The 27,472-nt window shown below is 43.0% G+C and overlaps 2 protein-coding genes across 8 annotated transcripts in view; one reads left to right on the forward strand and one right to left on the reverse strand.

The window, feature by feature from the left end:
- MCOLN2 (mucolipin TRP cation channel 2) lies at positions 1 to 26,044 on the reverse strand. Of its 3 annotated transcripts, none has more exons than XM_081008691.1 (14): positions 25,905 to 26,044; positions 22,923 to 23,082; positions 18,402 to 18,575; positions 18,010 to 18,163; positions 16,640 to 16,715; positions 16,454 to 16,550; positions 14,663 to 14,762; positions 12,530 to 12,642; positions 11,118 to 11,267; positions 10,865 to 10,966; positions 10,527 to 10,649; positions 9,165 to 9,371; positions 7,777 to 7,892; positions 1 to 5,145 (listed from the first exon to the last, which is right to left on the reverse strand). In XM_081008691.1, the coding sequence occupies exons 1-14, from the start codon at positions 26,021 to 26,023 to the stop codon at positions 5,109 to 5,111; spliced, it is 1,728 nt and encodes a 575-aa protein (XP_080864817.1). In that variant the 5' UTR covers positions 26,024 to 26,044; the 3' UTR covers positions 1 to 5,108. The 3 variants fall into 3 exon arrangements, with proteins under 3 accessions (XP_080864817.1, XP_080864816.1, XP_080864818.1); XM_081008690.1 differs by having other exon boundaries at positions 22,923 to 23,085; XM_081008692.1 differs by lacking the exon at positions 25,905 to 26,044 and adding an exon at positions 23,369 to 23,627 and having other exon boundaries at positions 22,923 to 23,085.
- DNAI3 (dynein axonemal intermediate chain 3) overlaps positions 20,923 to 27,472 on the forward strand; it is a 65,662-nt gene continuing 59,112 nt past the window's right edge. For 4 of the 5 annotated variants that reach the window (XR_013987213.1, XR_013987214.1, XM_081008563.1 and 1 more), the window contains exon 1: positions 20,923 to 21,134. Coding sequence is in view for 2 of the 5 variants with exons in the window: in XM_081008563.1 (XP_080864689.1) it covers positions 20,953 to 21,134 (182 nt within the window). In the remaining 3 variants the exon portion in view is untranslated. Of the gene's footprint in view, positions 21,135 to 26,206; positions 26,224 to 27,472 lie in introns of those variants that run through there. The other variant, XM_081008567.1, reaches the window with a different exon arrangement.

Below are 27,472 nucleotides of genomic sequence, written 5' to 3' on the forward strand. Positions count from 1 at the left end.
TGAATTAACAATGTCTATTCTGGAGAAAAGGGCTACTGTGGAAGCAATCAAGTCAGTAGAATACTACATTTTTCCAGAGTCTTTTACAAATATGTAAGATAAATGGACAGTTATAAGAATATATGATCAATACTGAATCATTTGAAGTCTGAAATTCCTAACTCTGGAGGTTTAGGGTACTCAGACTCTTATGGTTAATGTCTTCGTCCTGAAGATAGCTTTTCCTCTGTCATTAGGCTTAAACCCAGATCATTTATCATTTCCTTTCTGCAGCTGATCCAGTAAAAGGCTTTCAATGAAAAGGCGGGGGGGGGGGGGACGGGACAAGAACTGGACTAGACCAAATGTACTCACAACAAAGAGCGTCATAGAATCGCACTCCATCACTGGAGTGGAAACTTTGCACATTTATAAATACAACCGATTTGGGACACACATGTGGTTGTGCTACACCTCCCCATCTAAAGCTACTAAAATGAAACTGTCTAGAAGTAAATAAGTGGCAGAATGACACCACCCACCCAATCTTGCTACTTGGTTATAACACTCACCTGTACTGCTCACCTCACTAAGGCCATGAACCGGTACATTAAGTTTGTTGTGTGTCTCCCCCACCCACCCAAGATGGCAAATGACAGCATCCCTTTCTGGTGTAGCAGCAAACTAGGAAAGTTGGTTTGCAGAGTTCAAAGCGGTCTTGCCTCTCCCCTCCACTGCATCTTAGGCCACAGTTAGGGCTAGTTCTCAGATTTCTTGCTGCTACAGAGTGCTGAGTCATTTCCATCATTTCAATTAAACTAACGACTTTCATTCCCTCAACCTTTGAAGATGATTCATAGTAGGACTGCAACACATTTCTCCACAGTGGCCCTCCAGCTATCGAAAGCATATTCCATGTGGAAATTCACAGCATTTTCATTGTGCACTGGGGACAGCATTTTTTATTATTATTATTCCTCCTAGTTTTTAAAGGAGGACACGCAATGCTAACACTAAATTAGATTTTTCTTGGGGGTAGGAAAAAAATTGTATACTCTTCTTTGCTAGATTAACCTGCACTCACACTTGCCCAGATTTCATAAAACAGAATCATGTTAATTATTCAATAGTGTGTGTACTCATTATCCTAAGTCACCATAGACAATATTTACATTGGAGGGCAGGGATACAAGTTTATAAAACACAGTAACAGATCAACCCATCACCCAAACATTATAAAACATAATATTTCCCTGAAGAACATACCAATAATTCCGTCTTAGAAGTCTCTGGACTGCAATTCCTAGAAATTATAGTTTGGAAATAATCTGAATAAAAGCAATTGCAAAATTGTTGATTTTTCTTAGATGTGATCCAGACCAATATAGCTAGAAATTACTGAGTTCAACTCTTCTCCCAGATTAATGTAAAGAGTTAAGTAGCAAGATTGGTCAGTATGATGAAACATGCTCTCAGCTTACCCCCTAGTTTAGGTTATAACTACTCTTTTGAACCACAGTCATGTTTCTAGCACGCCCTCCTCTGTCTATTAAATAAGGCATAAGGCGCTCTAAGTGCTTTGTAGAAAAGCACTCAAAAACCGATCAGGTCAATGAGATTTTCAGCTTATTAATTGCCTTTGCACTTTCTCCAATGTTACTTTGCCATTTAGGTAAGTTACGATCCTCCAAAATACATTCGAAATTAACTTGGAACATTTCATTTCCCTCCTGAGTCACTGCTTTTATATAACGGTGCATAGTACTTGACAAATCTTCCATTGTTTTCGAATCAAAAGTCTTGGTTCCAATTTTTGCATTTCTTTTTAAGGGCAGTTTCCTTCATTTATTCTAAGGGCAGTGGCATGTTTATTTACCTGTTTAAATTACTTCTAAGATACAACTGAAATCTTCTTTTATCCTTCAGTTCTGATTTATCTTATCTAGTTCATATATTTTATCTTCCATTATTTTACCTGCTGCTGGAGAACCAGGTAGATTATGCCTTCATTTAAGATCCTAATAGTTTTTATTTTTCATGCTGTTTATAATTGCAACTTCACTACTAATTGCTGCAACCCCCTTGTAACAGATTTCATTGTAGTCCCATACCACTGTTGCCTTTAAGGTAGTATAGTAGTGGATTGTCTCTTCCATGTTCTTGCAAAGTAACTTAAAATTAAATCTCCAATTGGGGTGTCATATGGAGACTGAAAATACAGAATTGTGCTGTCATGAGGCATGTACTAATATTTTGTATACCCTGGATGCAGACTGGGCACACAAAAAGGTTTATAGAGGAAGAAACATAACTTATTTTAGAAAAGGAGCTGTGAGTGCTGCATAGAAGGTATACTACTAATGATTTGGACTGGGAGCCCTCGTATGGATATCTGCCAAATCAAAGCAGCACTTTTGTAAAAATAAAATAATAATAATAATAATAATAATAATAAATAAATAAAATTGTAAACATTTCAGCAAACTACCATTCCTCATTAGGACTGGGCAATATATTGATACCTATATCATCCAAAACTGGTTTGAAGTCCATTATCGTGATATCAGTTTCATAATTTTTGACCTAGCAATATATATCTCAAATCATGGTGTGTGTGTGTGTGTGTGTGTGTGTGTGTGTGATGCAAAAATCACAATGAGGGAAAAACCATGAAGCCAGCCAATGTTTCTCTCAATTTTCCCATTAACTCTTGTTGGTTCAGCTCTCCCCTGGCTCCTACAGGGGGCAGTGAATCATAAAAGCAGGTGCCAGCAAAAATCACAATGCGGGGAAAACCGTGAAGCCAGCCAATGCCTTTACATAGCTCCATCCTTATTTCAGACATTGTTTATATGGAGTTGTTTAACTGGCGAAAAAGCACGATGTTGAAAACCAGATATGGCCCAGCCCTATTCCTCATTCAAGGTTAGTCTGCATGTGGTCTCCAACCACCTTTAAATCACCTTCCGTTAATATTAGCAATTTTTGTCAAGGTCTTTCTGAGAAAGTCCCATTGTGTTACATTGGGGCTCTATACCACAGCTATTGTGATGTGCTTTCCCCCATAAACCCTTGATAGTGACAGGTACCTGTAGGGGTGCCAATAACTATATGGCACTTAAAAGGGGAAATGACAGTATAATATGATTGCTATCCCATGAGACTTTTAAATGCCAGATGCAGAAAAGTGAAATCCTAATTGTTTTTGTTTCGATGAACATTGCCAACAGTTAACACGGCAAATTTCCTGAAGGCAGATCATGCTAGGTTCTTTCCTTATGTACTGGGCAATAGGATCTCTCTTGGCTGGGTTTCCTAGACCTTTCATTTTCCAATAAACCCGTTTTCAGTCGCTCTATCCACTGTCATTATTGGGAGTTGAACTGAGCTTGAACATAATAAAATCTACAAGAGTTCACTGCCTGATATATAGCAAACTTAGAACAAACACCCACCCATGTAACAAACAAAACGGAAAAGCTATTTTGCTCCAAAAGATACCAAGGGCTATCACACCTCTTGCAAGCATCTGGCTAAGCATAGGCTAAGCTAGGCTAAGATCAGCAGGTCCTGATCTTTCCACAAAGCCAGTCCCACCTGCTATGCAAGTCCGACTCTCAGATATTAGCGCGTGAGAATTATCATCAATACATGTGTCGTTTTCACTTCAATAAAAGGTTTTATGTAATGGGAAGGTCCTTGCATTCAGGGTTTCCTAAACTAATTTTCTCGAAACAGCTTTTTAAGCTCGTTGCCTTTTAAAACTTTTAGCAAAAGCACGGGTTGTTTTGGAAAAATCTGGTACAAAACCTGGTTATTATTCACCTCACTCCGAACTGTCATTCCACTCTACCTAATTCAAAGGGTTATTTAATGGGGGTGGCCTAAGGAAAAGAAAAGAAAAATTCACCCCCTGCCACCAAACGGATAACAAAGAAAAGGGCCCCAATTTGGCTGGTTTGCTTGCCTCCCTTCCTTCTTAGGGTGCAGGCTGTAGCCTGTGCTGTTGGCTCCCCCTCTTTTGAATTTACTGCTAGGAGTCACACAACCTGCCTTGACTTGCCATTGTTTCTACTGCAGATGCCAGGAAAGACTTGGGTCTCTAATACCAGCTTTGAGGGTTTATAATTGCCTTAAAGTTCAAGCGGCTCACCCAAAGTTCCACCCTCCTTCTCAATCCCGCATTGTCCTCACCTGCACTACTGCTTTATACCTGGTGGCCAGTGGTTACAAGCAGACAGTGAGAGGTGAAGGAAGGCTGGGTAGATCTTGATAGGAGGCAAAGCCCCCTAGGCCTTCCTGGCTGAGAGGGTCCTGGTGGGGCTCTATCATCCACCGGTGGTTTTAGGGTGCAGCCTCTTTTCTGCTTCGGAAGCCAATGAAGAGCGAACAGGTCTCCCATTGCAATGGATTTGTAAAGGATTTGCAGGCAAGTTTCATCTCCTGGCCAATGTAAAGAATTGCAGCCTCATATAGATGCAAGGGGACAATAGGGATGACACACACAATGATTGATTCTTTGTTTGTTTTAAAGGGGGGGGGGAATGCACACCTGGCTGAGTGAACCTCAAATGACCAAACAGATTTTTAGATCAATTTCATGAAACAAAATCCAGAAAGAAGAGAAAGCATAATGGTACAAGTTTTGCATAGGTTTAAAGGGAAAACCTACATTTGTAATTCCAAAAAAAGAAACCTTAAAAATGAATCTCCCGAATGGTACTGTCACCAAGAACCGCAATATTCTGTGTTCTTTTAGGAGGTGAGTTTCATTTAAATATTTTAATATAAAAATACCTAGAAAGCAGGTTGCAAATCAAGAAGTGACCAAATGATAACCGATTCTCTGAAGTTCATTGACCACGACTTGCAAGATGATCTATTTACAACTGAAGCAAGAAATGGGCATCAGCTGTTGATGAAATGCTAGCTCAAGATGTACAGTTTTTGAGCTTTCCAACTGTGGACTGCAGGACGACTCCACCACTTCTCTTTATAAAGTTGTAGTCGTTGGTTCGTAGAGGGGGGAAAGAACCACATGGCGGTGGTTCTACTGCAGTTCAGGAGGCTCAGCTTTTCCCAGCAGTTACCTCCACGTGTGCAAAAAATTATGCCAGCACCACCCATCTTCAGTTAATAAGTATCAAGTTGTCATCGCTTTTCCGTCTGCAGAAAGAAGAAGTTCACCGTTTCAGATGGATAATAATGAAAAGACAAGATAAAGCGCTAAAATCTGTAGCTGCAGCTGTTTTCTGCGCTTCCAACCTCCTCAGTTATCAGTTCCTGGCAATGATGAGTCCCAAGCTCTGCTATCATCAGTCCCTTTTCATATATTTACAGCTCTCTTTGGATGTTCCCTACATCCAGAGTTCATGAAAAGAGGCAAGAGGGTTTCACAACACATTCCAGATGTTCAGCAGGAATCGCAGGTGGAACATCGGAAAGTTGCCAGTCAGGCCATCGGTCTATGTAGCATGGAGTAGTCTGCATCAAGTAGCAGCAGCCCCAGACTAGGTTACCTGCCAGCAACTAAACCTGCATACAAGGCAGATCCTCTCCCGTTGAGCCACAGCCCTTCTGTTATGTACTAAGCTTGGATCCTAGAACAATAGGCAAGTAGGATCCTAGACTACAACAACTGATTGGCTTGCAGGAAAAGACCAGTCAGCCTCCAGGAGGAAGTTAACCAGCCTATTAGGCTGGTAGGATCGTAGAATGCAACAACTGATTGGCCTGCAGGAAAAGACCAATCAGGCTCCAGGAGGGAAGCAGAATCAGCCAGTCAGACGGGACTCATTGTGTAAATAATGTATATAAAAGCCTGAGGTTTGGGGGCCAATTCAATCACTGTTTTACAAGCTGCAACAAAGAGCATGAAATCACTACAGGACTCCAAGTATATTTCACCTTCCCTGCTATGCACCTACTATGAGGAGCCAAAGACTGGCACGACACCTTGGTGTAAAGAGAGACAGCCAGCAAAGACTGAATATTGGACAACATGCATCTCCAGGGGGCATTTGTGTGCCCTCTATTTTAGTTCAAGGCTAGCGCATACATGTTCGGTGTCAGCAAACAACTGCTATGCTCGAGAGAGAGAGATGCAAGGAGAGAAGTAGGGCAGGAAAACAAGTCCGGTGTGCTCTGCCCTTAACCTCAAGCTGTCCTTGGACAATAAGTACAGGACGTGTCTATATGCGGCTATTTAAAAAGTTATCCAAAATGGTCGAATATTGCTTCAGTATTGATAAGCATTTCCTTTCTTTTTTTAAAAAAGAAAACTAGTCTTTAGGCAAGCTTCCTCAACCTCGGCCCTCCAGATGTTTTTGGCCTACATCTCCCATGATCCCTAGCTAGCAGGACCAGTGGTCAGGGATAATGGGAATTGTTGTCTCAAAACATCTGGAGGGCCGGGGTTGAGGAAGCCTGTCTCTAGGGATATTGAAGGGGTTATTTTAAATGTGGCATTTTTCAGCTGCCGTTTGGAAGTCTTGCTTGATGGAGGCGAGTTGTAAATATTAATACTCAAGACTAAAAGACTTTAGAAGAAAAAAAACTGGTTGGTTCCATATGTGAAATCCAGCACTTACTTCCATTCAACCCTTCTGCTGCTTGGTCCTAGTTGCTCCTGGAGCCCCAGTGCTAGAGCAATAGTAGATGCCACAGCACTCTTAAATTTCAGGGTCTTGGGTTTTGAGCCCTATGTTGGGCAAAAAGATTCCTGCATTGCAGGGGGTTGGACTGGATGACCTTCATGGTCCTCTCCGGCTCTATGATTCTGAATAAATGTAACTGAAAACAATCCTTTTTTTCCTATGCAATCACTAAGAGAGGTATTCTGGACAATACACCTCACAACCTGTTAGCTTCCTGGTGGGCAGCCATGTCCTTAGCACAGTTGCTCCACAAGAGGAGAGATTTGCATGTGATCCCTTTCTTACCCTCCATTGCTAGAAGAAGCCACTTCCAAATAGTTTTATTACTTATTATAAATATTTATCTACCGCTATACCAGCCAAACCTATCAAAACAGTTTGTAACAGTGAGATAAAACAATACAAAAAAAGTTAAAAAAACAACAAGGTTCAAAACAAAGACCAGTAACCCACTGTGGAGAATGTACTCTTCTGTCATGGAGACTTTAGCTGCGATCCCTGCATTGCAGGTGGTTTGACAACATGACCCTTATGGCTCCCTTCCAACTCGTATGATTCTTAACTGCTTGCATAAGCTTGGAGGAATTTAAAGTTTCCAGCAGGTGTTTAAAAGCTGGCATAGAAGGTACAACAGCAGAAAAGCCAGGTGGATACCTTAACCTGAAAGCTCTTTACAAAGAACTCTTTACAAAGAATGTATTTTTCGCTCCATAAGACGCACCTAGTTTTCAGAGGAGGAAAACAAGAAAAAAAATATTCTGAATCAAATGTTGTTGAAGAGGAAGGAGGAGGGAGGATCAAGCTAAGGCATCACAACAAGAGGCACTGTGCAGCTCTCCCTCTTGCTGTGCTGGCTTCAGCAGAGCAGTGCAAAGCCTCTTCAGCGAAGCGGGAGGAGGAACGCTCCGACTTCACTGAAGAGGCTTTGCGCAGCTATCCCTGAAGCCAGAACAGCAAGAGGGATTGCTGCGCAGCTCTCCCTCTTGCTGTTCTGGCTTCAGCGATAGCTGTGCAGCCTGCATTCGCTCCATAAGATGCACACACATTTCCCCTTACTTTTTAGGAGGAAAAAAGTGCGTCTTCTAGAGAGAAAAATACGGTATGCAGAATTTAAAGGAATCTGAAGAAACAACACACTGACCTCTTGCAGCAGCAGAAACTCCTGAACGTTCGTGGCTCTGTGCTGTATTCTTCACTGTTACATTCTTTTAGGAATTCTTGTAGGTCTGTGTCTGGGAAACCAATCAGTTGGTATTTCTGAAACAGGAGTTGGAGGGAGGGGGGACAATCTGTTTAGGAAGCCACTCTCCGTTTCATACTGCTCTCCCGACTCTGTATATCACAGGTGGAGAGGAATGGGTGAAGTCACAGCAGAAGCTTGCAAGGCTAAACCAAGTTGTAGGGTTGCGATCAATTTTTTTTCTTTTTATAGTGCACGCTGTAAGGAGGGAGATAAAAATGCTCTCCCCTTTGCATCCTCTTATTCTAAATAAAACAAGCTCAACCTGCAACATCAGTACAAAACTACTAATGTTCTTATGCATGGGCTTGACAAAATATCAAACAGTTTGCTGTTCCTGCTCCCTATATCCTTTCCAAGACACACTCAGCCAGGCTACTTTAGTACAGGGTTTTCAATACTACTGTTCAAAACAACCAGGGCAGGGAAGACAGCGGTATCTTCTGGCTTTCAGTGTCTTTTGAGGCTGTGCAGCCAAAACAGGACTGCCCAGGCCCATGCAGAGGTGGGGGGGGGGGGCAGCCGAGTACATTTGCCCTGGGCCACAGAGGGGTAAGCTGGCCGGGGGGCTCCCGTCAGGGACACACCGCTTTTTTTGTTTGCGTTTATAACTTTATTCCAACAAGACTTCCGCCCCTGGCCTCAGATAAACTCTACATGGGCCTGGGACTGCCTTTACCTGCTTCCCGCCCTGTGGAACGCCCTCCCACCAGATGTCAAAGAGAAAAACAACTACCAGACTTTTAGAAGACATCTGAAGGCAGCCCTGTTTAGGGAAGCTTTTAATGTTTAATAGGTTATTGCATTTTGGTGTTCTGTTGGAAGCCGCCTAGAGTGGCTAGGGAAACCCAGTCAGATGGGCGGGGTAAAAATAATATATTATTATTATTATTATTATTATTATTCCTGCCTTATTATTACAGCAAAAGTTGGAAGAGCTGAAGTTTCATATTCAATGTGGAGAAATAGCTGTCAAATAGCTTAATAAAATGGAACATTAGCATTCCCAAAAATAGAGAAACCTTAGTTTTGCAACTTACTACAGACAGAGATTTGAAGGTTCCATCACCGTCACATATGGTGCATGCCAGGGCAAGCGAGTGAAATTGAGAGGAAGCCAATTTTCATGCCCCTTTTAACAAACTCTACCTACACAGTTACATACTTTTAAGGAGCAACAACAAAAGTTAGTAAACGTTATTGAAGTCCAGCTCACCATCTGGGAACTTCTTGTTACTTCTTGAGCTATAGCTCATCTCTCTTGATAAACACAGACTCAACAAATTTACCTTTATTGTATCATATGCATCCGTAATAAGGGCAATGAAAAGGCTGAGGATCATGTATATGAAGAGGCTAATGAAGGAAAACAAGTAGAGTCGGCTGAAGAGCCACACCAAAGTACTCTTTTGCTGGATTTGAGCAAATGTCGCGAACATGTCATCGCCGTTGACCAAAGAAAACAGACACTCGGCTACCGTGTTCAGGTCTTCAAACTAGAACGCATGAAAAACTGGCATTAGAGACAACTGCACTTGAAAGAATCAAAGGCTCGCTTTATAAAATCTTTCTTTAAAACCACTATAAATTGACGTGCACAGGCCTAAATATCATTCATACCTCTTAAGTCTGAACTGAAAAGCCAAATGCCATCATATAAACGGTGTAAAAAATAAAATCTTTGTTCAGAAACCGCCTACTGAGTTAGAAAATAGTGCTGGGACTCTGTATAATGCACGTGCAAAGTCTTATAAAGAACAATGCGCCTTTTCTGTCAACGATTTCAGCAAGATCAAATTTAAACTGCTGTTTGAAGGTATTTTGGACCAAAGAAGAGGATGAAAACGCTTGAACTTCTGACCCAACTACCAAGACCGGTCTTCTTTCAATGAAGAGATCATGTTCACAGTCAATGGGCAACTGTGATACAAGACTGCCCTCTTGTGAGAAACCTGAGGGTGAGCCACAGACAAAAAGCCCTAGTAGTTTTCTGTTCCTTCCTGAGCAAACTTCGTTATTTCCTTCGATTTTCTTTTCCAGTAAAGAGGTTTGCTTAACAAAACCAAGTGTTGCGAGTTATTTGGACTCCAAGACATACACGCTTCATTCAGAACGCAGAGTGAAGCATGCATATACAAATAAGTATCTTGAATGCAGAGTAAAGGTAAAGGTAAAGGGACCCCTGACCGTTAGGTCCAGTCGTGGCCGACTCTGGGGTTGCGGTGCTCATCTCGCTTTATTGGCCGAGGGAGCCAGCGTACAGCTTCCGGGTCATGTGGCCAGCATGACTAAGCCGCTTCTGGCGAACCAGAGCGGCGCACGGAAACATCGTTTACCTTCCTGCCGGAGCGGTACCTAGTATTTATCTACTTGCACTTTGACGTGCTTTCGAACTGCTAGGTTGGCAGCAGGAGGGACCAAGCAACGGGAGCTCACCCCGTTGCGGGGATTCGAACTGCTAACCTTCTGATCGGCAAGTCCTAGGCTCTGTGGTTTAACCCACAGCGCCACCCGCGTCCCAGAGTATGCACAGCTTAATTTTTTTTAGTGGGCTTTGAGAACTGTGCTTCAGCCACACCTAGAGAGCACTGTGTTTGCTTACATGTACTTTTTACATTATCCCAGTTACACAAACTGAGACACCCACATACCTTGTCGTGGTATGGTCCTAAAACGATCCAGCCACAAAAAGTATATCCGAGGTATATCATCCCAGCACAGCAACAGAACCTTAGCACTTTGGGCAACGATGCTTGCATTGTTAAAATGAGCACCTATGAAAAGAGGAGAGTGTTACTTTCTTTTCTTGGAAGAAAGGCGGAATCTAATCCATCATTGTACCCACGGTTGTAAACATGTTTTTCCCAGGTAGTCTCCCATCCAGACATTGACCAGACCCGGACCTGCTTGTCTGAAGTAAGGTGGTGTTCTCACACGCATTAAAAGAAAGGAAAACTCCACTACGGAATTTTTTTACTCTAGTGCTTACATTATAGGTCTGGAAGTAGCCTAAGTACCGAATGACTCCAACCCAAACGAATAAAGTAGACGTGCCAAGCAAAATACTGCAGACATCATAGCTTGTAAGATTCTGGAAGAAAACAAAGGAAAACAAGATTTTGCACAGTTGATTCCTCCAAGACCTCAAAAGCATGGCTTGGCAATTTAGGATTCCCACAGCAGCTGCTCGAGAACAGGCCAAAATATTTGTGACTGGTTTTTTAGGGTTTTTTAAGGCTCACCTTGGCTTTTATTTCCATTTTCATGATGGAGCCTATGATAGTCATCACATCACTGATAATCACCAGGACGTACCACCCGTTTAAGAACTCCAGGCGGTCTGCGTTGCACACGTGGCGATTATATCGCTCCAGGAAGAAATTCACAAATCTCTGTTTTTAAGCGTTGAGAAGAACGATTAGAAAACTCCCACTCTTTCAGAGCAGAAAACCTACTTACTTCACGTTACTAGAGTCCACCAAGTGACTATAACAGGTATTGCACTAAATTATAGAGTGGTTTTGTTTCACGACTATGGATGGCCACCAGAAGATTGCGAAAGATAACTAAATTTTATATTTGCCATAAATGTGTGGGCAATAATTCCTTTACACAGCACATGGCCCCTTACTGGTCTTGTTGTCTAGTCTAGCATACTGTTCTTACAGTGGCCAACCAGATTCCTTAAGCCCAGAAGCAGGGCATGAGTCCAGCAGCAGTACTCCAATTCTGTTCTAAACTCCCCAGTTGAAATATACTCTGAGTCGAGAGTGGATTTCATGCTCTTTATTCAGCTCACAGTGGTGAGGAGGAATGGAAGTTCCCCCAGAATGTCTGCTTTACAGTGGTCCCCGCAAGACGAATGCCTCGCAAGACGAAAAGCTCGCTAGACGAAAGGGTTTTTCGGTTTTGCATTGCTTCGCTAGACGAATTTCCCTATGGGCTTGCTTCACAAGACGAAAACGTCTTGCGCTTTTTTCTTAAAGCCGCTTGAAGAGGCGCAGTTGCGACGGACCGTGCTTCGCAAGACGAAAAACATCGCAAGACGAAAAGACTCGCGGAACGAATTATTTTCGTCTTGCGAGGCACCACTGTATATACATTATTTACACAATAGGCTCCACGTGATTGGCTAATTCCAGGATTCTCCTGTAGGCCAATCAGGTTGCAGATTCACTTCCACCTGGAGCTGGATTGGATGGCTCCTGTGGACCAATCAGACAGCTGCATTCTAGATCCTATTGTTCTAGGACCAGACTGCTGCATTCTGGATCCTATTGTTCGAGGACCAATCAGACTGCTGCATTCTGAATCCTATTGTTCTAGGACCAATCAGACTGCTGCATTTTGGATCCTATTCAACTCAGTACATAACACCAATTCTGTTCTAATCTACTAGTATTCAAAGGTATGGTGCCTCTGACAATGGATGACAGCCTTATCCTCCATGTTGCTTGAGAGACAAATCCAAAATTGCCAATAGTACAGCCACCATAGAGAACTCCTGACTAAGCTACAAGGCAGATAATGCCAGACAAATTGTTCTTACTTTATTTCTTGTAGGTTCAGCCCATCCTTCCTGTTTTAGGATAGGGTTTTGGGGTTTTTTTTTAAGCCAAGCACACATCTACCACAAAGACAAAGGTATGCTTACTTTTTGCAGTTTCAGAGCAAGAACGATGGATCGCGTGCAGAGGATAAGGGAAGCGATGCAGATGACAATGACAGCCCCATCAAAAACCAAAAGATACTGTGTGTTTTTCTGAACTATTAGAGGAGATTAAAAAAATGCAAAATTTAATCAGCATAGGGGTGCTCAAGTAATTTAGAGAGAAAGTCTAAATTACATTCCCTTTTCTTTCAGTAAGTCTTAAATGAAACAGAGGGCTGAGAAGCAAAAGAATGAACAGGGAAAAGTTATTGCACATCTGTAGGTAGACCACCTCTTCCAAAAAGCAAAAGTATTTGTATTCAACTCTAGCTACACTTTGATTTGCAACAAGGGTGGATAAAAATTAATGATTTATTTTTTAAAAAAAAATCAGGATTTTTTATTTAAATCGGATTTTTTAAAATTTAAATTGGGTTTTTAAAATAAAATGCTTTTGGAGGGAAAATCTTTCTAAAGATAGTTTTCTATTTAAGTTACATTATACACTGGTGTCACGGGATGCGAACGGGATCCGTTCCGGAGCCCCGTTCGCATCCCGAATGGAACGCAAGATGCGACGGCACATCTGCGCGTGCACGGGTCGCGTTTCGCCGCTTCCGCACATGCACATGACGTCATTTTGAACGTCTGCGCATGCGCGAGCGGCGAACCCCGGAAGTAACACACTCCGATATTTCCGGGTTGCCACAGAGCGCAACTTGAACGCGCTCAACCCGAAGCACATTCAACTCGAGGTATGACTGTAGTTCAAAAACTATTTATCAGGAAATAAGAATTGTTTTTCATGTGTGCTAAAACTCTGTGTAAGTTTTTTTTTAAAAAATTGTTTAACCACATCAGTTAACAAACATGGATACATATGCCACAATGTTATTGTTTTAGTTAAACAAATTGTTAAAATTGTTATTAAGGAAATAATTGATTTTCCCCTTCCAATATAGTACAGTGGAACCTCAGGTCGTGAACGTGATCCATTCAGGAGGCACATTGGCAAGCCGCAAGGTCAGCAACCTGCAGCACCCGTCTGCGCATGTGCAGGTCGCAATTTGGCGCTTCTGCGCATTCACAAAGCGCGATTTAGCTTTTCTGTGCATGCGTGAGCGCCGAAACCCAGAAGTAACCTGTTCAGGTAGTTCCGGGTTCGGCACGGTGCGCAACCTGAAAACAAACAACCTGAAGCGTCTGTAACCCGAGGTACCACTGTACAACAGAAAAGTTGTCCAAATATAAACAGTTAACTTATTAAACCGCACAATAATTTCATAATTATCTGTCTATGTATTTCTAACAGTATAACCAAATCAGTAATTTTTTATATAACTGTAAAAACTACTCTGAAAATTTATTATTCTAAAAATGAAACCTTCACCTGGTTGTAAATATTAAGATTATACCAGCAAGAATAAGTCTTTCTGCAAGTGATTTAAATCAAGTCTTACTGACTAGTGATTTAAATCATGATCCACCCTGTTTGCAACCTGCATCCAAACAAAATATTCTTTTAACGCCTCCCCCTCTACTGCACTACCTCAATTTCAGATGGTCAGGGCTGATGCTTCTGTAGCCAAAAGCATAAGACAGAGGTATCAGAGCAAGCTTAAGTTTGTAGACCCAGCAAGGACTAAGCCTCTGCAGAGTATATTCCCATTACAGACCCAGAATTTTAAACAGGTCGCTCTACCACCACCAGCTTTTTTTAATTTCACATAGTTTTAAAGGTAAAAAATAGTAATTATGATCTGCTGTCCAGGTAAGAGGTGGTGCGTTTTGCTTTCGGAACAGTTAAACCAACTTTGCTACAAAATTAGTTAGGATTAGCCCACCATTGCTGGGCTAATACAGTGTTTGAGAGCATACTTGCGTAGCAAACTAACTCCATATGCCCCACTGGCACAGACAGGCTAGCAGGATCACCTTTGCTAGCTGCATCACAATGTCGCTGAACAAGCCTGTCCCTGTGTAAAAACTGCTACTTGCAAGAAAGTTAGCTCTGCAAATTGCCACAGTGCCACCAGCCCCTTCGCCAACTCATCAGCGAGACACACACGAAAATCCCAGGCTTCTTTGTGTTCATCTTCGAACATGGATATAGTTCTCTCACACAGAGATACTTACGAGAGCCAGTTATGTTCCAGTCTTTACATTCTTCAATATCAGCATCCGTATCAAAAAATATTTTCATTTTACCACTGTGGGCTTTATTGTTAAAAGTAATCTGTTGAGATAAATGTTGTTGTTTTTAATTTACTTGCTTGAAGCAATACAGCATCGGTGTGCATTACTCACGCACAGTGCTTTTTTTCCCCCCAGAAAAAGAGGTGCCAGAGCTCACCATGAACTTCTCCCTTGTTCTCTTAGAAGGGCAATGGTGCCCACATGAGATGTGTCGGAACGGCACTTCTGGAAAAAAAGGCCCTGCTCACATGTATCAACTTTTACACATCTGAAAATTTTAAAATCAATATACTTTGTGGGCAAAGACAGACCCGCACCTTCCAAAGGCCTGACAATCATGTCGTCTCAAACCTACTGTGGCCGGAAGACAGAACCAGCCATTAATACCCTGCAGATTGGGAACTATAAATTGGATGCTAGGTTAGACCTCCTGTCCACCAAACAAGGCAGAGCATACGTGTAACACACACACACACACACACACACACACACACTGCTTTCCCAAGGGGTTTGGATAGAAGTAAGAATTGAACTGGGATCTTTTTAAACAAACATGATTTCACATGGTGTCTCCAAAGAACCACCATCCAATTTAAAGACTGCGCACTAATTTATTTATTTTTAATCGCACATCCAATGCTTGCCAATGGCACATAAGCACCGATCCAAGGCACATATACTATGTAAAAAGAAAAAAATTGAGGATCCATGAGGGTAACAACAAGGCACAGAACACATCTGTGGACACGTAATCTATAAATTTGATGGCAACCCTTGTAAATAGTATGGTGATCTGTAAGGATCCATGTCATTCATTCATTCATACATACACATTACACACACACACACACACACACACACACACACACACTCTTTGGCAGCGCTGGAAAACACCACATGTGCTATTTTTTTGAAGTGACATTACAAAATAATTTTTTACATTTTTGGGGGGTACATGTCTAATAGGGTCCCTTTCGAAAACAGAGGATGCTGGCAATAAAGCTAAAAGTTGTTCATTTCTTAACAGGTGTAATAGAAAAATACAGACAGAACCTTTCAGACACTCTGTGCCCAATTATGGCAAATATGCATTTGGAATAAGGACTAAAACTGAATGCGACAATATTTACAACAAGAAATGGGTAGAAGTGTTCTCATCCAATATTATATCACAAGGTTGGTGTAAATATCAGTGATTTTTACTGTTCTGTCAATGGAAACAATTGCAACCTGTGATTTGACAGTGGCTAAGGGAAATGTGTGGGCAGGGGGAATTATGCACTTTATGTTACAAATGTTTCATTGGATCCAATGTGTGCATGTTCTTTCTTTCCCTCACCCCACCCTGATTCTTCTGGAATTCAAATTCCTACCCACCCATCTCCTTTTTCAGTGTCCCATATTGCTCCCCTTTACCTCCTGTCCATAGCTGTCAACTTTTCCCTTTTCTTGAGAGGAATCCTATTCGGAATAAGGGAAATTCCCTTTAAAAAAGGGAAAAGTTCACAGCTATGCTCCTGTCCTCTTGGCCACTCTTTGCTGATCCAAACCTGGAGCTAAAGAGGAAGTGTAGAAGACTGCCACTCTACCAACTTCCTCCTTCAGCTCTATGTACTTTTCAAGGTGGGGGCGGGGAGCCTATGGAACTGAAAAGGAACTGAAGCCCATCGTAAGTAATTTAAGAGACAGGATCCCATTGTCTATGTGTATAATAACAAGAACAGCACTTACAGTATTTTCAAACTCATAGCAGTCAGGCAGTTCACGAGAATGGATGGTTTGTAGATCAATGCCTTTCAGTTTGAATGAAATTATCACTTGTATCAGCCTGGGTGCAAGAAGATACTGTATTATGTTAGGTTCCCCCCGCTTCTTTAGAAACACAAATAAAACTGGTGTCCCCAAACCGCACTTTACCTATAAAACTCAAAGTTGAAAAAAGACGAATTCTTAAAGTGGCCCGTTTCGTCGTGTGGTTTCACAACAATGCATTCTGGAAGTGAAAGGAAAATCCAAAAGACATAAATGCATTTCTAATTGTACCACAAGGAACCTAGAACTGTGATCCTAGAGACATCCACTTGGGAGTAATTCATTTTAGGACTATTAAGACTATGGAGGATTATGCAGCAAAACAGCAACCTTTTTGACCCCAGGGTTTAACCCCACTTTGCAACGCCATGCAATGGCAAATCTCAAAAACAGTCTGTGTCATCTTCTGCATGTAAATAGCACGCTACTTCTCTATCCATGCAGCCCATAGCCTATGCATGTCTAATTCCCACCAAATTAGCAATGAGGAACAATAGGCTCTGTCTCTATATAAAGCGAGTCCATGCAGACAGTGAAACTGCTCCAAGAATTTGTTCATCTGTATTAGTGTGCCACAATGGTAAGGAGTTTTAATATACATTGGGGGCAGAATGGTCATATGCACGGGCTCACAGAAGTATACTGTAGCTCTTGGTTTTATACTGGCACCTCCATCAAGACACAGATGCAACTTTTAGTGCATGTGTTCAAATATAAACCCCAAAGAAAGAAACCTATGGTGCTGGAGACTCTTGAGAGTCCCATGGACTGCAAGAAGATCAAACCTTTCCATTCTTAAGGAAATCAGCCCTGAGTGCTCACTGGAAGGACAGATCCTGAAGCTGAGACTCCAGTACTTTGGCCACCTTATGAGAAGAGAAGACTCCCTGGAAAAGACCCTGATGTTGGGAAAGATTGAGGGCACAAGGAGAAGGGGACGACAGAGGACGAGATGGTTGGATAGTGTTCTCAAAGCTACCAGCATGAGTTTGACCAAACTGTGGAAGGCAGTGGAAGACAGGAGTGCCTGGCGTGCTCTGGTCCATGGGGTCACGAAGAGTCGGACACGACTAAACAAGAAAGCAAAAGCAAATTCACAGGAATACCTGGAACTTCTCTACAGGTTGGTAAATTGTAGTGTGCTGTAATCACATCAAGGAATGGAAGACTTGTGGCAGAGAGATGCCACAGCTGCATATTTTTTAACAGATAGGAGCATTCGCAAGAAGTAACAACATGATAAAAGCACTTGTAAACAGCCTCAAAGTATAAAATGTGTTCCCTGATGTAATGGGAAGCCTTGAAGATTCTACACCTTCATACACCTGTTTTTTTAAAAGCATTGGCAGCTAAACTGTACATAAAGAGTACAAAACCTGTATAAAAACAGGAGATATAATGGGATTCAATTCCTCCTTCATTAATGAAGTTAGACCGATTTTCTCCCAGAGAAAAAAAAAACATTAGCACCGTACCTTCTTCAACTGTGCTGTCTATGTGCAAGGTATCATTGGAGGAAAGTACTGTGCCTTTCTTATACTCTTCTTTACAAATCTTTAAGCCTCGCAAGTCATCTTCATCTTGCTCATAACCAAGGGTACCCAGGGATATATTCTTCAGTTGCCGGTACTAGTTGAGAAGCAAACACACAAAACGAAAACACTTCTTCAGAAAGGCTGCAAACCCGTAATTGCAAAACCGTATTTTCAAGTGATATGCTAAGAGTACCTGTTCACATCTGGAACGAGTCGCTGGTGAATATGGGTTTGAAAGTGGTTGTTGCTACAACCCAGAAACTGGCACATCTAAAGCAATGTGAACTATGATGTTAAACTCTGTGTGTGGATGCCATAAGACGGATGCTTACCTGATCGACCACAAAATGTATGCTATGATAAGCATCTTGCTGTGTGTACACACTGCAGCTGTAGTCATCCTCATCAATGCCAGAGTAGTTTCTCAGAAACAGGTGCTTGAAAGCCATAGTGTTCTCCTCTTTGAAAGAAACCACCAACTGGTTGCTCAGACCAAAAAGGACGAGCTTTACATAAATGAAAAAAGAAAGAGGTAGATTCTGTCATACATAACACAAACCCTGGCTCACTAAAACATGATTCAGTAATGTGGGAGCAAACATGAGGCCTGAAAGTTGCTGCTTCATTTCATGTACCAACATCAACAATTCAGTCCTGCATATACTAGCCAGGATATTAAACTAATTTGCTCCTGATTTAAGAGCCTGGGGAGTAAGCAGACTTTGTAAAAACAAGGATTCCCCACTTAAGAACCCTGATGTGATCAGAACACAAGGTAAACATGTGAAAGGGAAAACATGCAATTGTTTTACAGCTAAACTATTGTTCTACCACTGAGAGAAACTATAGTTCAGCAAGCTTGGATTGTGGCACATTGTTTAGGAATTTGACCACTGGTGACTGGAAACACAGAGGGAATTATATGATCAGGTCGTTCATTTCTTGACCTCAATCCCCATTATAATATATTGTAAAACAAAATGTTGCGTCTCATCTTAAGTTGCTGTATTATTTGCTATGGCATGAAAAATGTCAAGATTTTGTTAGAGATTGGGTGCCGCTTTATGAAGAACTGTATTTACCTTACTGTAAAGTCTTTACCGTTAGCGACTGTAAATGCTTCCCTTTCTCCCCTCATGCACACAAATCCAATTAGCACTCCACAAAGTTCCATGTAGAGGCCATGTCTAGCATGACTGTCAAAGATCTTTTAAACTGGAAAAGCATGGGAATGTACCATATTTTTCGCTCCATAAGACACACCTGACCATAAGACACACATAGTTTTTAGAGGAGGAAAACAAGAAAAAAAAATTCTGAACGAAACAGTGGATGTCTGATTTTTGTGGTTCATGCTGTGGCCACAGACATGATATGTGATTTGATGGTGAGTTTGGGGTAGCCCAATGCAAAAATCCTGAGAATCCATGTGGACCTGTGCCATTGCGGCCCCACAAAACAGTGGATGCGTGATTTTTTGATGCAGGCTGTAGCCATGGGCATGCTATGTGATCTGATGGTGAATTTGGGGTGACCCAGTGCAAAAATCCTGAGGATCTATGTGCTTTTACCTCCCCCCTCCCAGGCAGCCTCCTTTATCTCTAGAGTCCCTTATCCCTCCCGATCGCTTGCCAATCAGCTGCTCAGTGGTTTTGTTTCAACACCCGCTTCCCTCTTTCTAAAAAAAAGAGGCATGATCTGCCTTTTGCCCCTGGGCAATTCAGCTCCAGGGACCACGCATTCGCTCCATAAGACGCACAGACATTTCCCCTTACTTTTTAGGAGGAAAAAAGTGCATCTTATGGAGCGAAAAATACAGTACTTGGATTCTAATGAACATAAACCATGAGCTATGGCTCCCCCCCCCCCCCCCCGAATCATCTACAAATGATCTGAAGGAACATAAGGAGTACACACAGTGTCGCGTATTAAATGAAATACGTGGTTTTTTAAACCACTTTAGGCATTTAAAGTTGCTGGCCTTTTAAAGTTTTCGTAAGGGTAAAAAGATGCTTGGTTGACATCTCTTTGATGTTTCATGACCAGCGAGAAGTGAACATCTTCAGAGTAGCAGGGAGGAAGTTTTGTGAATCTAGAGAGGCTTTTCCATAACTAAGTCTTCAATAATTCTGAACGTAATCATGTAGGCTTAAGAATCCGATGAATACTCCCAGCGATCTTAAATATCTATGTAGAGCTTAAATAGATAAACCAAGCACTTGGGAGAATCCATCTCTACCACGGGGCAAAGCAGCTGGGGAGTTGAACTGGTTCTACTTCTGCTCTTCGCAGTGGCCAACACAAGCTAAATTAACTCAGGTTTGTACAGCAGCTTCTACTAATCTCTTTCTATCTCCCCCTCTCTTCCATCTTCAAATCGCCACCAATTTTCTGACAGTAAAGAGGTAAAGGTAAAGGGACCCCTGACCATCAGGTCCAGTCGTGACCAACTCTGGGGTTGTGGCGCTCATCTCACTTTATTGGCCGAGGGAGCTGGCGTACAGCTTCCGGGTCATGTGGCCAGCATGAATAAGCTGCTTCTGGCGAACCAGAGCAGTGCACGAAAACACCGTTTACCTTCCCACCGGAGCGGTACCTATTTATCTACTTGCACTTTGACGTGCCTTCGAACTGCTAGGTTGGCAGGAGCAGGGACTGAGCAATGGGAGCTCACCCCGTCACGGGGATTCGAACCGCCAACCTTCTGATCGGCAAGTCCTAGGCTCTGTGGTTTAGCCCACAGCGCCACCCGCGTCCCTCTTCTGACAGTAGCAAGCAATAAAAACCGGAACATCCCACAAGAAGCAGACTTGTTATAGTTGTTTTCCTAAAATTAGCATTACTTTTAAATTATCACAATGCATTTGAGAACATAAGAGCCTGATGGATCACGCCAATGGCCCATCTAATCCTGTATCCTGTTTGCACAGTGACAGCCTGTGTGAAACTGGCAAGAAGGACTTGCGCACAAGAGCACTCTCCCCTCCTGTAACTAGCATTCAGAAGCATAATGCCTCCATGGTCCATGGATTTTACATCTTTCCTGCCCATTCAAGAACTGACAAGTAGGCAGAATATATTTTATTTTTTTGAACTCTAAGAGGAGGCCTGAATGTGCATTCATTTTATAGTTCTAGGTTTATAATTCCAAGCAGCACATGCTAAACCAGGGCAATCAATTCACTTGACCACAAAAGATTAAAAAACACTTTTTGCAATACAGTGGTACCTCGGGTTACATACGCTTCAGGTTACAGACTCCGCTAAACCCAGAAATAGTGCTTCAGGTTAAGAACTTTGCCTCAGGATGAGAACAGAAATCGAGCTCCGGCGGCGCGGCGGCAGCAGGAGGCCCCATTAGCTAAAGTGGTGCTTCAGGTTAAGAACAGTTTCAGGTTAAGAACAGACCTCCAGAACGAATTAAGTTCTTAACCCGAGGTACCACTGTACAAAGGCTGCAAGAAAGTGACCCCAGGTGGAGAAACACAAAGTACGGTATAAACTTCATCCTTCATACTTACATAGCAGCATACTGCAATCCAGCATGAAGGGAAAAGGGAAATATTTTATTACTGTAGTGATACATCAGCACTGTACAGAACGCTTCCCTCAAAACTGTTCCAAGACTAAAACTCAGCACGTTCTTAGACAAACTGCTCCTATGACCCTTTAACTTCAAAACTCAGCACTTGTATATTCACATAAATACGTTGCACAAACTTCTGAACCCTCTCGCCTTTTGTAAAAGTTTGATGTCCCTGAGAAAGTGCCAGGACAATAAATACACTCAAGTGGGGGGGAGGTGCACAGAGAAACACAATGAGAAGCTACAAGGGGAGAAAGGGGTATTTGTAGGATACATGAGCTCTGCTTCCCTAATGGGAGGAGGAGGAGGAGGAGAAGAAGAAGAAGAAGAGGGGGGGGCTTGTTGCAAATTCCTCACCGGCGTTTTCGAGACATTCTCCATGGCTGCTGAAAACAGGGCATGAGTGCAGCAGCAGTACTCCAATTCTGTTCTAAACTCCCCAATTGAAAAATACTCGGAGTCAAGAGTGGATTTCATGCTCTTTATTCAGCTCTTAGTGGTGAGGAGGAATGGAAGTTCCCCCAGAATGTCTGCTTTATATACATTATTTACACAATGGGCCCCACGTGATTGGCTAATTCTGGGATTCTCCTGTAGGCCAATCAGGTTGTGGATTCACTTCCACGTGGAGCTGGATTGGGTGGCTCCTGTGGACCAATCAGACTGCTGCATTCTAGATCCTATTGTTCTAGGACCAATCAGACTGCTGCATTTTGGATCCTATTCAACTCAGTACATAACAGCTGCCATTCTGTTGACCCCACATGTTTACAAAAGTGTGCAGAGCCTTCTAAGAAACTAGCATAGCTCTATCTTGGGTTGATTCTGTGCTGAGCCACTCCCATGCTGTCAAGAACATGGCACTGCTCGCCATCCGTACATTTCAAGGCAAGGCTATCAAGACAATCCTTCGCAACATCTAGCAGCTTATTCTTACCCAGCATCCAACACACAGGTTACTCCAATAATAAGGGAGGTGCAAGGCTGGAGGTCCCCCAAATGTGGAAGCCCATCCCTGTATGTGGAATACCTTTCAGGCATAAAGCACAAGGAACTATCAGGAACTAAGGCTAAAGTTCCAGCAGAGTGAAGTTAAAGGAAGAAGGGAAAACATGCATAAACAGACAAATTATCATGATCTTAAGCTGAATGCCATCCAAAAGAAACATTAGCAACCTGGAGTCACCGATAGGACTGTTCATTTACTTATTCATTAGGCATGAAGAAACAATATCCGATTCCGTGCAAGTAAATTTTTTAAAGTTACCTGGGTAGTAACCAAAACTATCTTCAAAATCTGAAGTCCCAGTTTCCATGGTATCTGACGTCTAGCTCGATATTTATCACACGGATTCATGAAGTAGAACTTTAAATCCTCTTTTAGGGACTGTTCTTCTTTAAAATCCATATCCAGCTGCGTCATCATACTTCTGCCACAAACAAAAGGTTGAGGATTTAAATTTAACACATCTTAACATTGTGCATACGGATACTCCATACCATCGTTGAAAAGCATTAAAGAATAAGGCCTTCGCATTAAAGAGAATGAAGGCACATTGCCCCAGGTTCCAAAGGGAAGGTTTGTTTCATCACACCTTGTCAGCCTGCTTATACATCTCTGCTGGCATTTTAAAAAATAGCAGCTAGTAAACATTAACATAAAGTAAATCAGATTAACCCAAGATAAGCCGAAGTCTTCTGTAACCTAGATACCTTTGTAAGAAGACTTGAATTGTTCTTAGGATTTTTCAGACTTCTTTCTGCAAAGCAACTTCAGTATAACCAATCTGAGCTATGGGCTAAGGTCCAAATTACGTATTATACACAAGGGGAGGGACGCTTCAACCCATTTCCCAATCCAAGACAACTTCCAGCCCTTGCCTGCAAGATTCCATGCTTCTGAGGGTGTGCAATAGGGGAAGAGCAGAAGAAAAGCAGAACAAGGGGAATGTCATTCTGCTCTCCCTATTTCGCCACTGAGAATCATGTGCATTGTTCACTCCCAAATCTGAGGTTTAGCAAAAAAAAAAAAAAAAAAAAAAAAAGGAAAAAGAAAGCAGGCTGTGAAAAATTTCCTTGCATACAATTGCATAAGGTACAGTTTGGTTCCTAAGACACTGGGAGGAAGGGTTCTCGCAGCATGTTGTTGACACCTTACCAACAGAAAAGCAGCCGAGACAATTTCGTTTCCTCTAACCTTTTTGCTATAACTAGCCCTGTAAAGCTGCACAAACGTCAAAGCTATAAAAACATCCCGCTGCCATAAAAGGAATTATTGAAGCCAAAGGTCTCTGTGGTTGTGCATTAGCCAAACAAACCCAGAACTTGCCACCTATCTCACGACTAAAAATAATCACACTGAAAGACCCACTGTATTCTCTGGTGTGAGAGCAAACACAGCCTTCCCGGAAAGTCCTAAATAAGTACTTAACTCAGTTCTGCCCTGCCAGTTGCAGAGCACTGAGCTGTGAGCACAGGAACAGCACCGTCTGCATGGTGCTCTGGGCAGGAGATATGCATGGATGGAGTCTCAAGCAGAGTTTGGTATGTCACAAAACACCAGCTGGACAACTACAGAATAAGCCAAAGCCGTTTTGAAAAGTCTGTGGGTTCCTGTGTAGTTTTCATCTTGTAATGCCCACGTCACTTAGCTTCAGAGGCAACCCCATCCATCCAAACCCACCGGTTTCAAAGATGTGAAATTATCCAAGATGCCAACTCACGGCTTGTAGTAAAGATCTGTGGTGGCATCACGCTACTGTGTCTTCTGATGGAGAATTTGAAAGGTTTGAACAGAAGCATTCACATGTTACATTCGTGACTCCAGTCCCGATCCTGTTACAACTCTCACCTACTTGCAAGACACCTATTTGAGTAACATCACTTGGTGCAATTACCGTATTTCAGTAAAGCATTATATAAATGCCCAAGTCTTAACTATGGGAGCAAGATCTTACAGGCCTCCTTGTGGGTCTTTTGCTTCTTCTGCCTTATCAGGCCAGACCCAGATGTCATCAGCCTAGTTGGGTAAGTTACCATTCATTTACCAGCTTTCAGGAAGGCTGCCAAAATCTCTGAAGCAGGTAGCTTAAGTTTGCTATACTCTCTGCGTCACTTTTTTTTTTAAAGAGGAAAACAGGAAAACAACCACCAAAACAACAGCCAACTCAGTAGAGCAAAAGGCTGCTAATCTTAGAGTCGCAGGTTTGAGCCCCACATTGAGTAAAAGATTTCTGCATTGCAGGAAGTTGGACAAGATTAGCCTTGTGGTCCCTTCCAGCACATGGAAAGCATAATGCTGGTGGTCAACAAAAGAGGTTTAAAGACTGTCGCAAGGCAAATCTAAAAAAATGTAGTATAAACACTGACAACTGGGAAACACTGGCCTGCGAGCGCTCCAGTTGGAGAACAGCCTTTACCAAAGGTGTCATGGGCTTTGAAGACATTTGAACTCAGGATGCAATGAGAAACGTGCTAGGAGGAAGGCACGCTTGGCAAATCCACACCGTGATCAGCTCCTGCCCGGAAACCAATGTCCACACTGTGGAGGGACGTTGGATCCAGAATTGGCCTCCACAGACACTTATGGACTCATTGTTAAAACCGTGTTTATGGAAGACAATCTTACTCGGCTACGAGTGATCACCAAAGAAGAAGAAGAAGACAATTCTATTATTGAAACACCAGGTGAAGTTTGGCACACTTTTTCTGAATAGCCCCAAAACACCATTGGCTGCCTGCTTTTGAGCAACAAGACACTAAAATCAACATCTGGGGATTGTTATAGATTTGGGGGAGACCCCTCTAAACCCTAGAAATTAATAAATGGGAGGATTTTGATTAATTGTGAAATAGATGAAAGTACAAGTTGCAGAACTGTTCCAGTTGAAATAGTATATTAAAATCAGCTAACTTGAAAAAGGGTACCTTAGCACCAAACCTTTATTAGGTTTATTTATTAGCTGTCCTTGCACTTCAAAATTCTACTGCATTAAAAAAAAAATTTCCCTCTCCCCATGGACCAACAGTATTGCCTACACAATTTGATGAACCCTTGATTTCAATTTGGAGAGGGTGGGGAGGGCAGTTTAAAAATAATAAACGAGAACAGATCACAGCGCAGCCCTGTCGACGTCTACTCCGGAGTAACCCCGCCAAGTTCAAGGGGGCCAACTTGCCGCTTCCGCCCCTCCGCTTCAAGGAGCGTAGTTTCCGCGAACCCACCTCCCCGCGCCCGCTCTGCGCTCACCTGGTCACCCCCGTGGGCAGGTAGCCCAGCGCCATGCCGCTGCGCGGAGACGGGGGCTGGGCGCCTCCTCCTGCGGCTCTGCCCGCGGAGATGTACTCAGTAAGCCGCGCGGGACTCATCGCGGAGGAAGAGCCCGGCCGGCGAGGGCGTCACGTGGAAGGAGCGAGGAAAAGCGAAAGCTGCGGGCGCCCTCGGCGGCCGCGCAGCCCCGCGCCGCCTGCGCGCTTGGGCGAGCTCGGAGCGTCGGAGGACCCGCTCCGTGCGCGCCGGAGGGGACGCTCCGCCATTCGGCTTTAAAGGCGCCCTGCCGCCGCCCAAGGTGAGGAGCTGCTGCGGTCAGCTGTGGGCGAGACGCCGGCTTGGGCTTCCCTCGACGGGGCGGGAGGCCTTTTCGCAGGCGAGAGGGAGATCGGAAGCCCGTGGAGTCGGGAGAAAGGACGGATCCCCAGCGGGTCTTGGCCCGTCCTAGGCGTGCAAAGGCGCAAGCAGGGGTGCCAACTGGAATAAAAAATGGTGTGTGTGTCAGGTAAGCCCCACGCTGCATGATCATCACAAGGCACAGCGCATGCACACCTTTTGAATGGGAATGCCCATCAATTTGCTCCCCCCCCCCTTAGCACATTTTGTCAACTAATGCACCTTAACTGTTTGGAAGGGAGCCCCCATGTTATGTAATGAAGTTCTCACCCTGGGCCAGCAGGGGGAAACTGTAAATAGTTTTCACTCAGGTCCACATATGCAAATAAGGGATTGAAAGTGACGTTCAGTGATTGGATAGTTACAGAAAGTTGTTACAGTTGTGTTGTAGTGGAGCTCTATATAAGCAGGCTGACTGAACCCTTTAGTTCTGTTCTGGCCTGTGAATAAACTAGAGCTGTTTGAAGAATCGCTGTGTCCTCTGATATGTTCACCCACAACTTAACTTAATAAGGCCGTTTCAGAAGCCAGAGTCTAAAATGTCCTAAGGGCACGTCTAGAATTAATTCCCATTTGGTTTAATGGGGTTTGCCATAGTGGGTGGGAGAGGACTACTATCTTGCAACCTATGTGGGAGCTTGCTGGACTGACTGGTAGATGGATCTTGTGTCTCCGACAACAAGGCTTTTGCATTCTTCCTTGGGCCCAGGACTTGAAGACTTTTAAAGTGCAGAGATAAAAAAATAAAGATCCATATGCTTAAACTGTCCACTCCTGCCATAGATGCAGCTACGTTAAGAAAATCAATTTAAAAAGTATAACTGAGGTCATGCCCCGCTTGCATAAATCCTGTCTACACCCGTGGCTCCTGGCACCGACGAAATAGGTCTAAGCAGAGTTTCCCAAATGTAGGTCTTCAACTGTTTTTGGACTACAACTCCCATCATCCCTAGCTAGCAGGACCAGTAGTCAAGAATGATAGGAATTGTAGTCCAAAAACAGCTGGAGACCCAAGTTTGGTAAACCCTGAAAAGACCTAAAGGCCCCAAACAGAGCATAACATTGGCCTGTTAGGCAACTCTCTTATGAATACTTTGTAGAAATCACAGGGTGTTTTTAAAGTCTTGTGTGTGTGTTTTGGAGAACCCAAA

This window comes from Podarcis pityusensis (assembly GCF_964106645.2).
Source record: "Podarcis pityusensis genome assembly, chromosome: 6".
NCBI lineage: Eukaryota > Metazoa > Chordata > Lepidosauria > Squamata > Lacertidae > Podarcis > Podarcis pityusensis.

What these genes read in the sequence shown, in the direction of transcription:
- MCOLN2 (XM_081008690.1), bottom strand. Translation starts at nt 26,023, where the DNA reads ATGAGTCCCGCGCGGCTTACTGAGTACATCTCCGCGGGCAGAGCCGCA. An exon ending in TAGTTTTGGTTACTACCCAG is followed by an intron (nt 18,576 to 22,922) that starts GTAACTTTAAAA and finishes ATTTATGTAAAG; the next exon opens with CTCGTCCTTTTTGGTCTGAG. An exon ending in GCTACTTCCAGACCTATAAT is followed by an intron (nt 10,650 to 10,864) that starts GTAAGCACTAGA and finishes CTCTTTTCATAG; the next exon opens with GTGCTCATTTTAACAATGCA.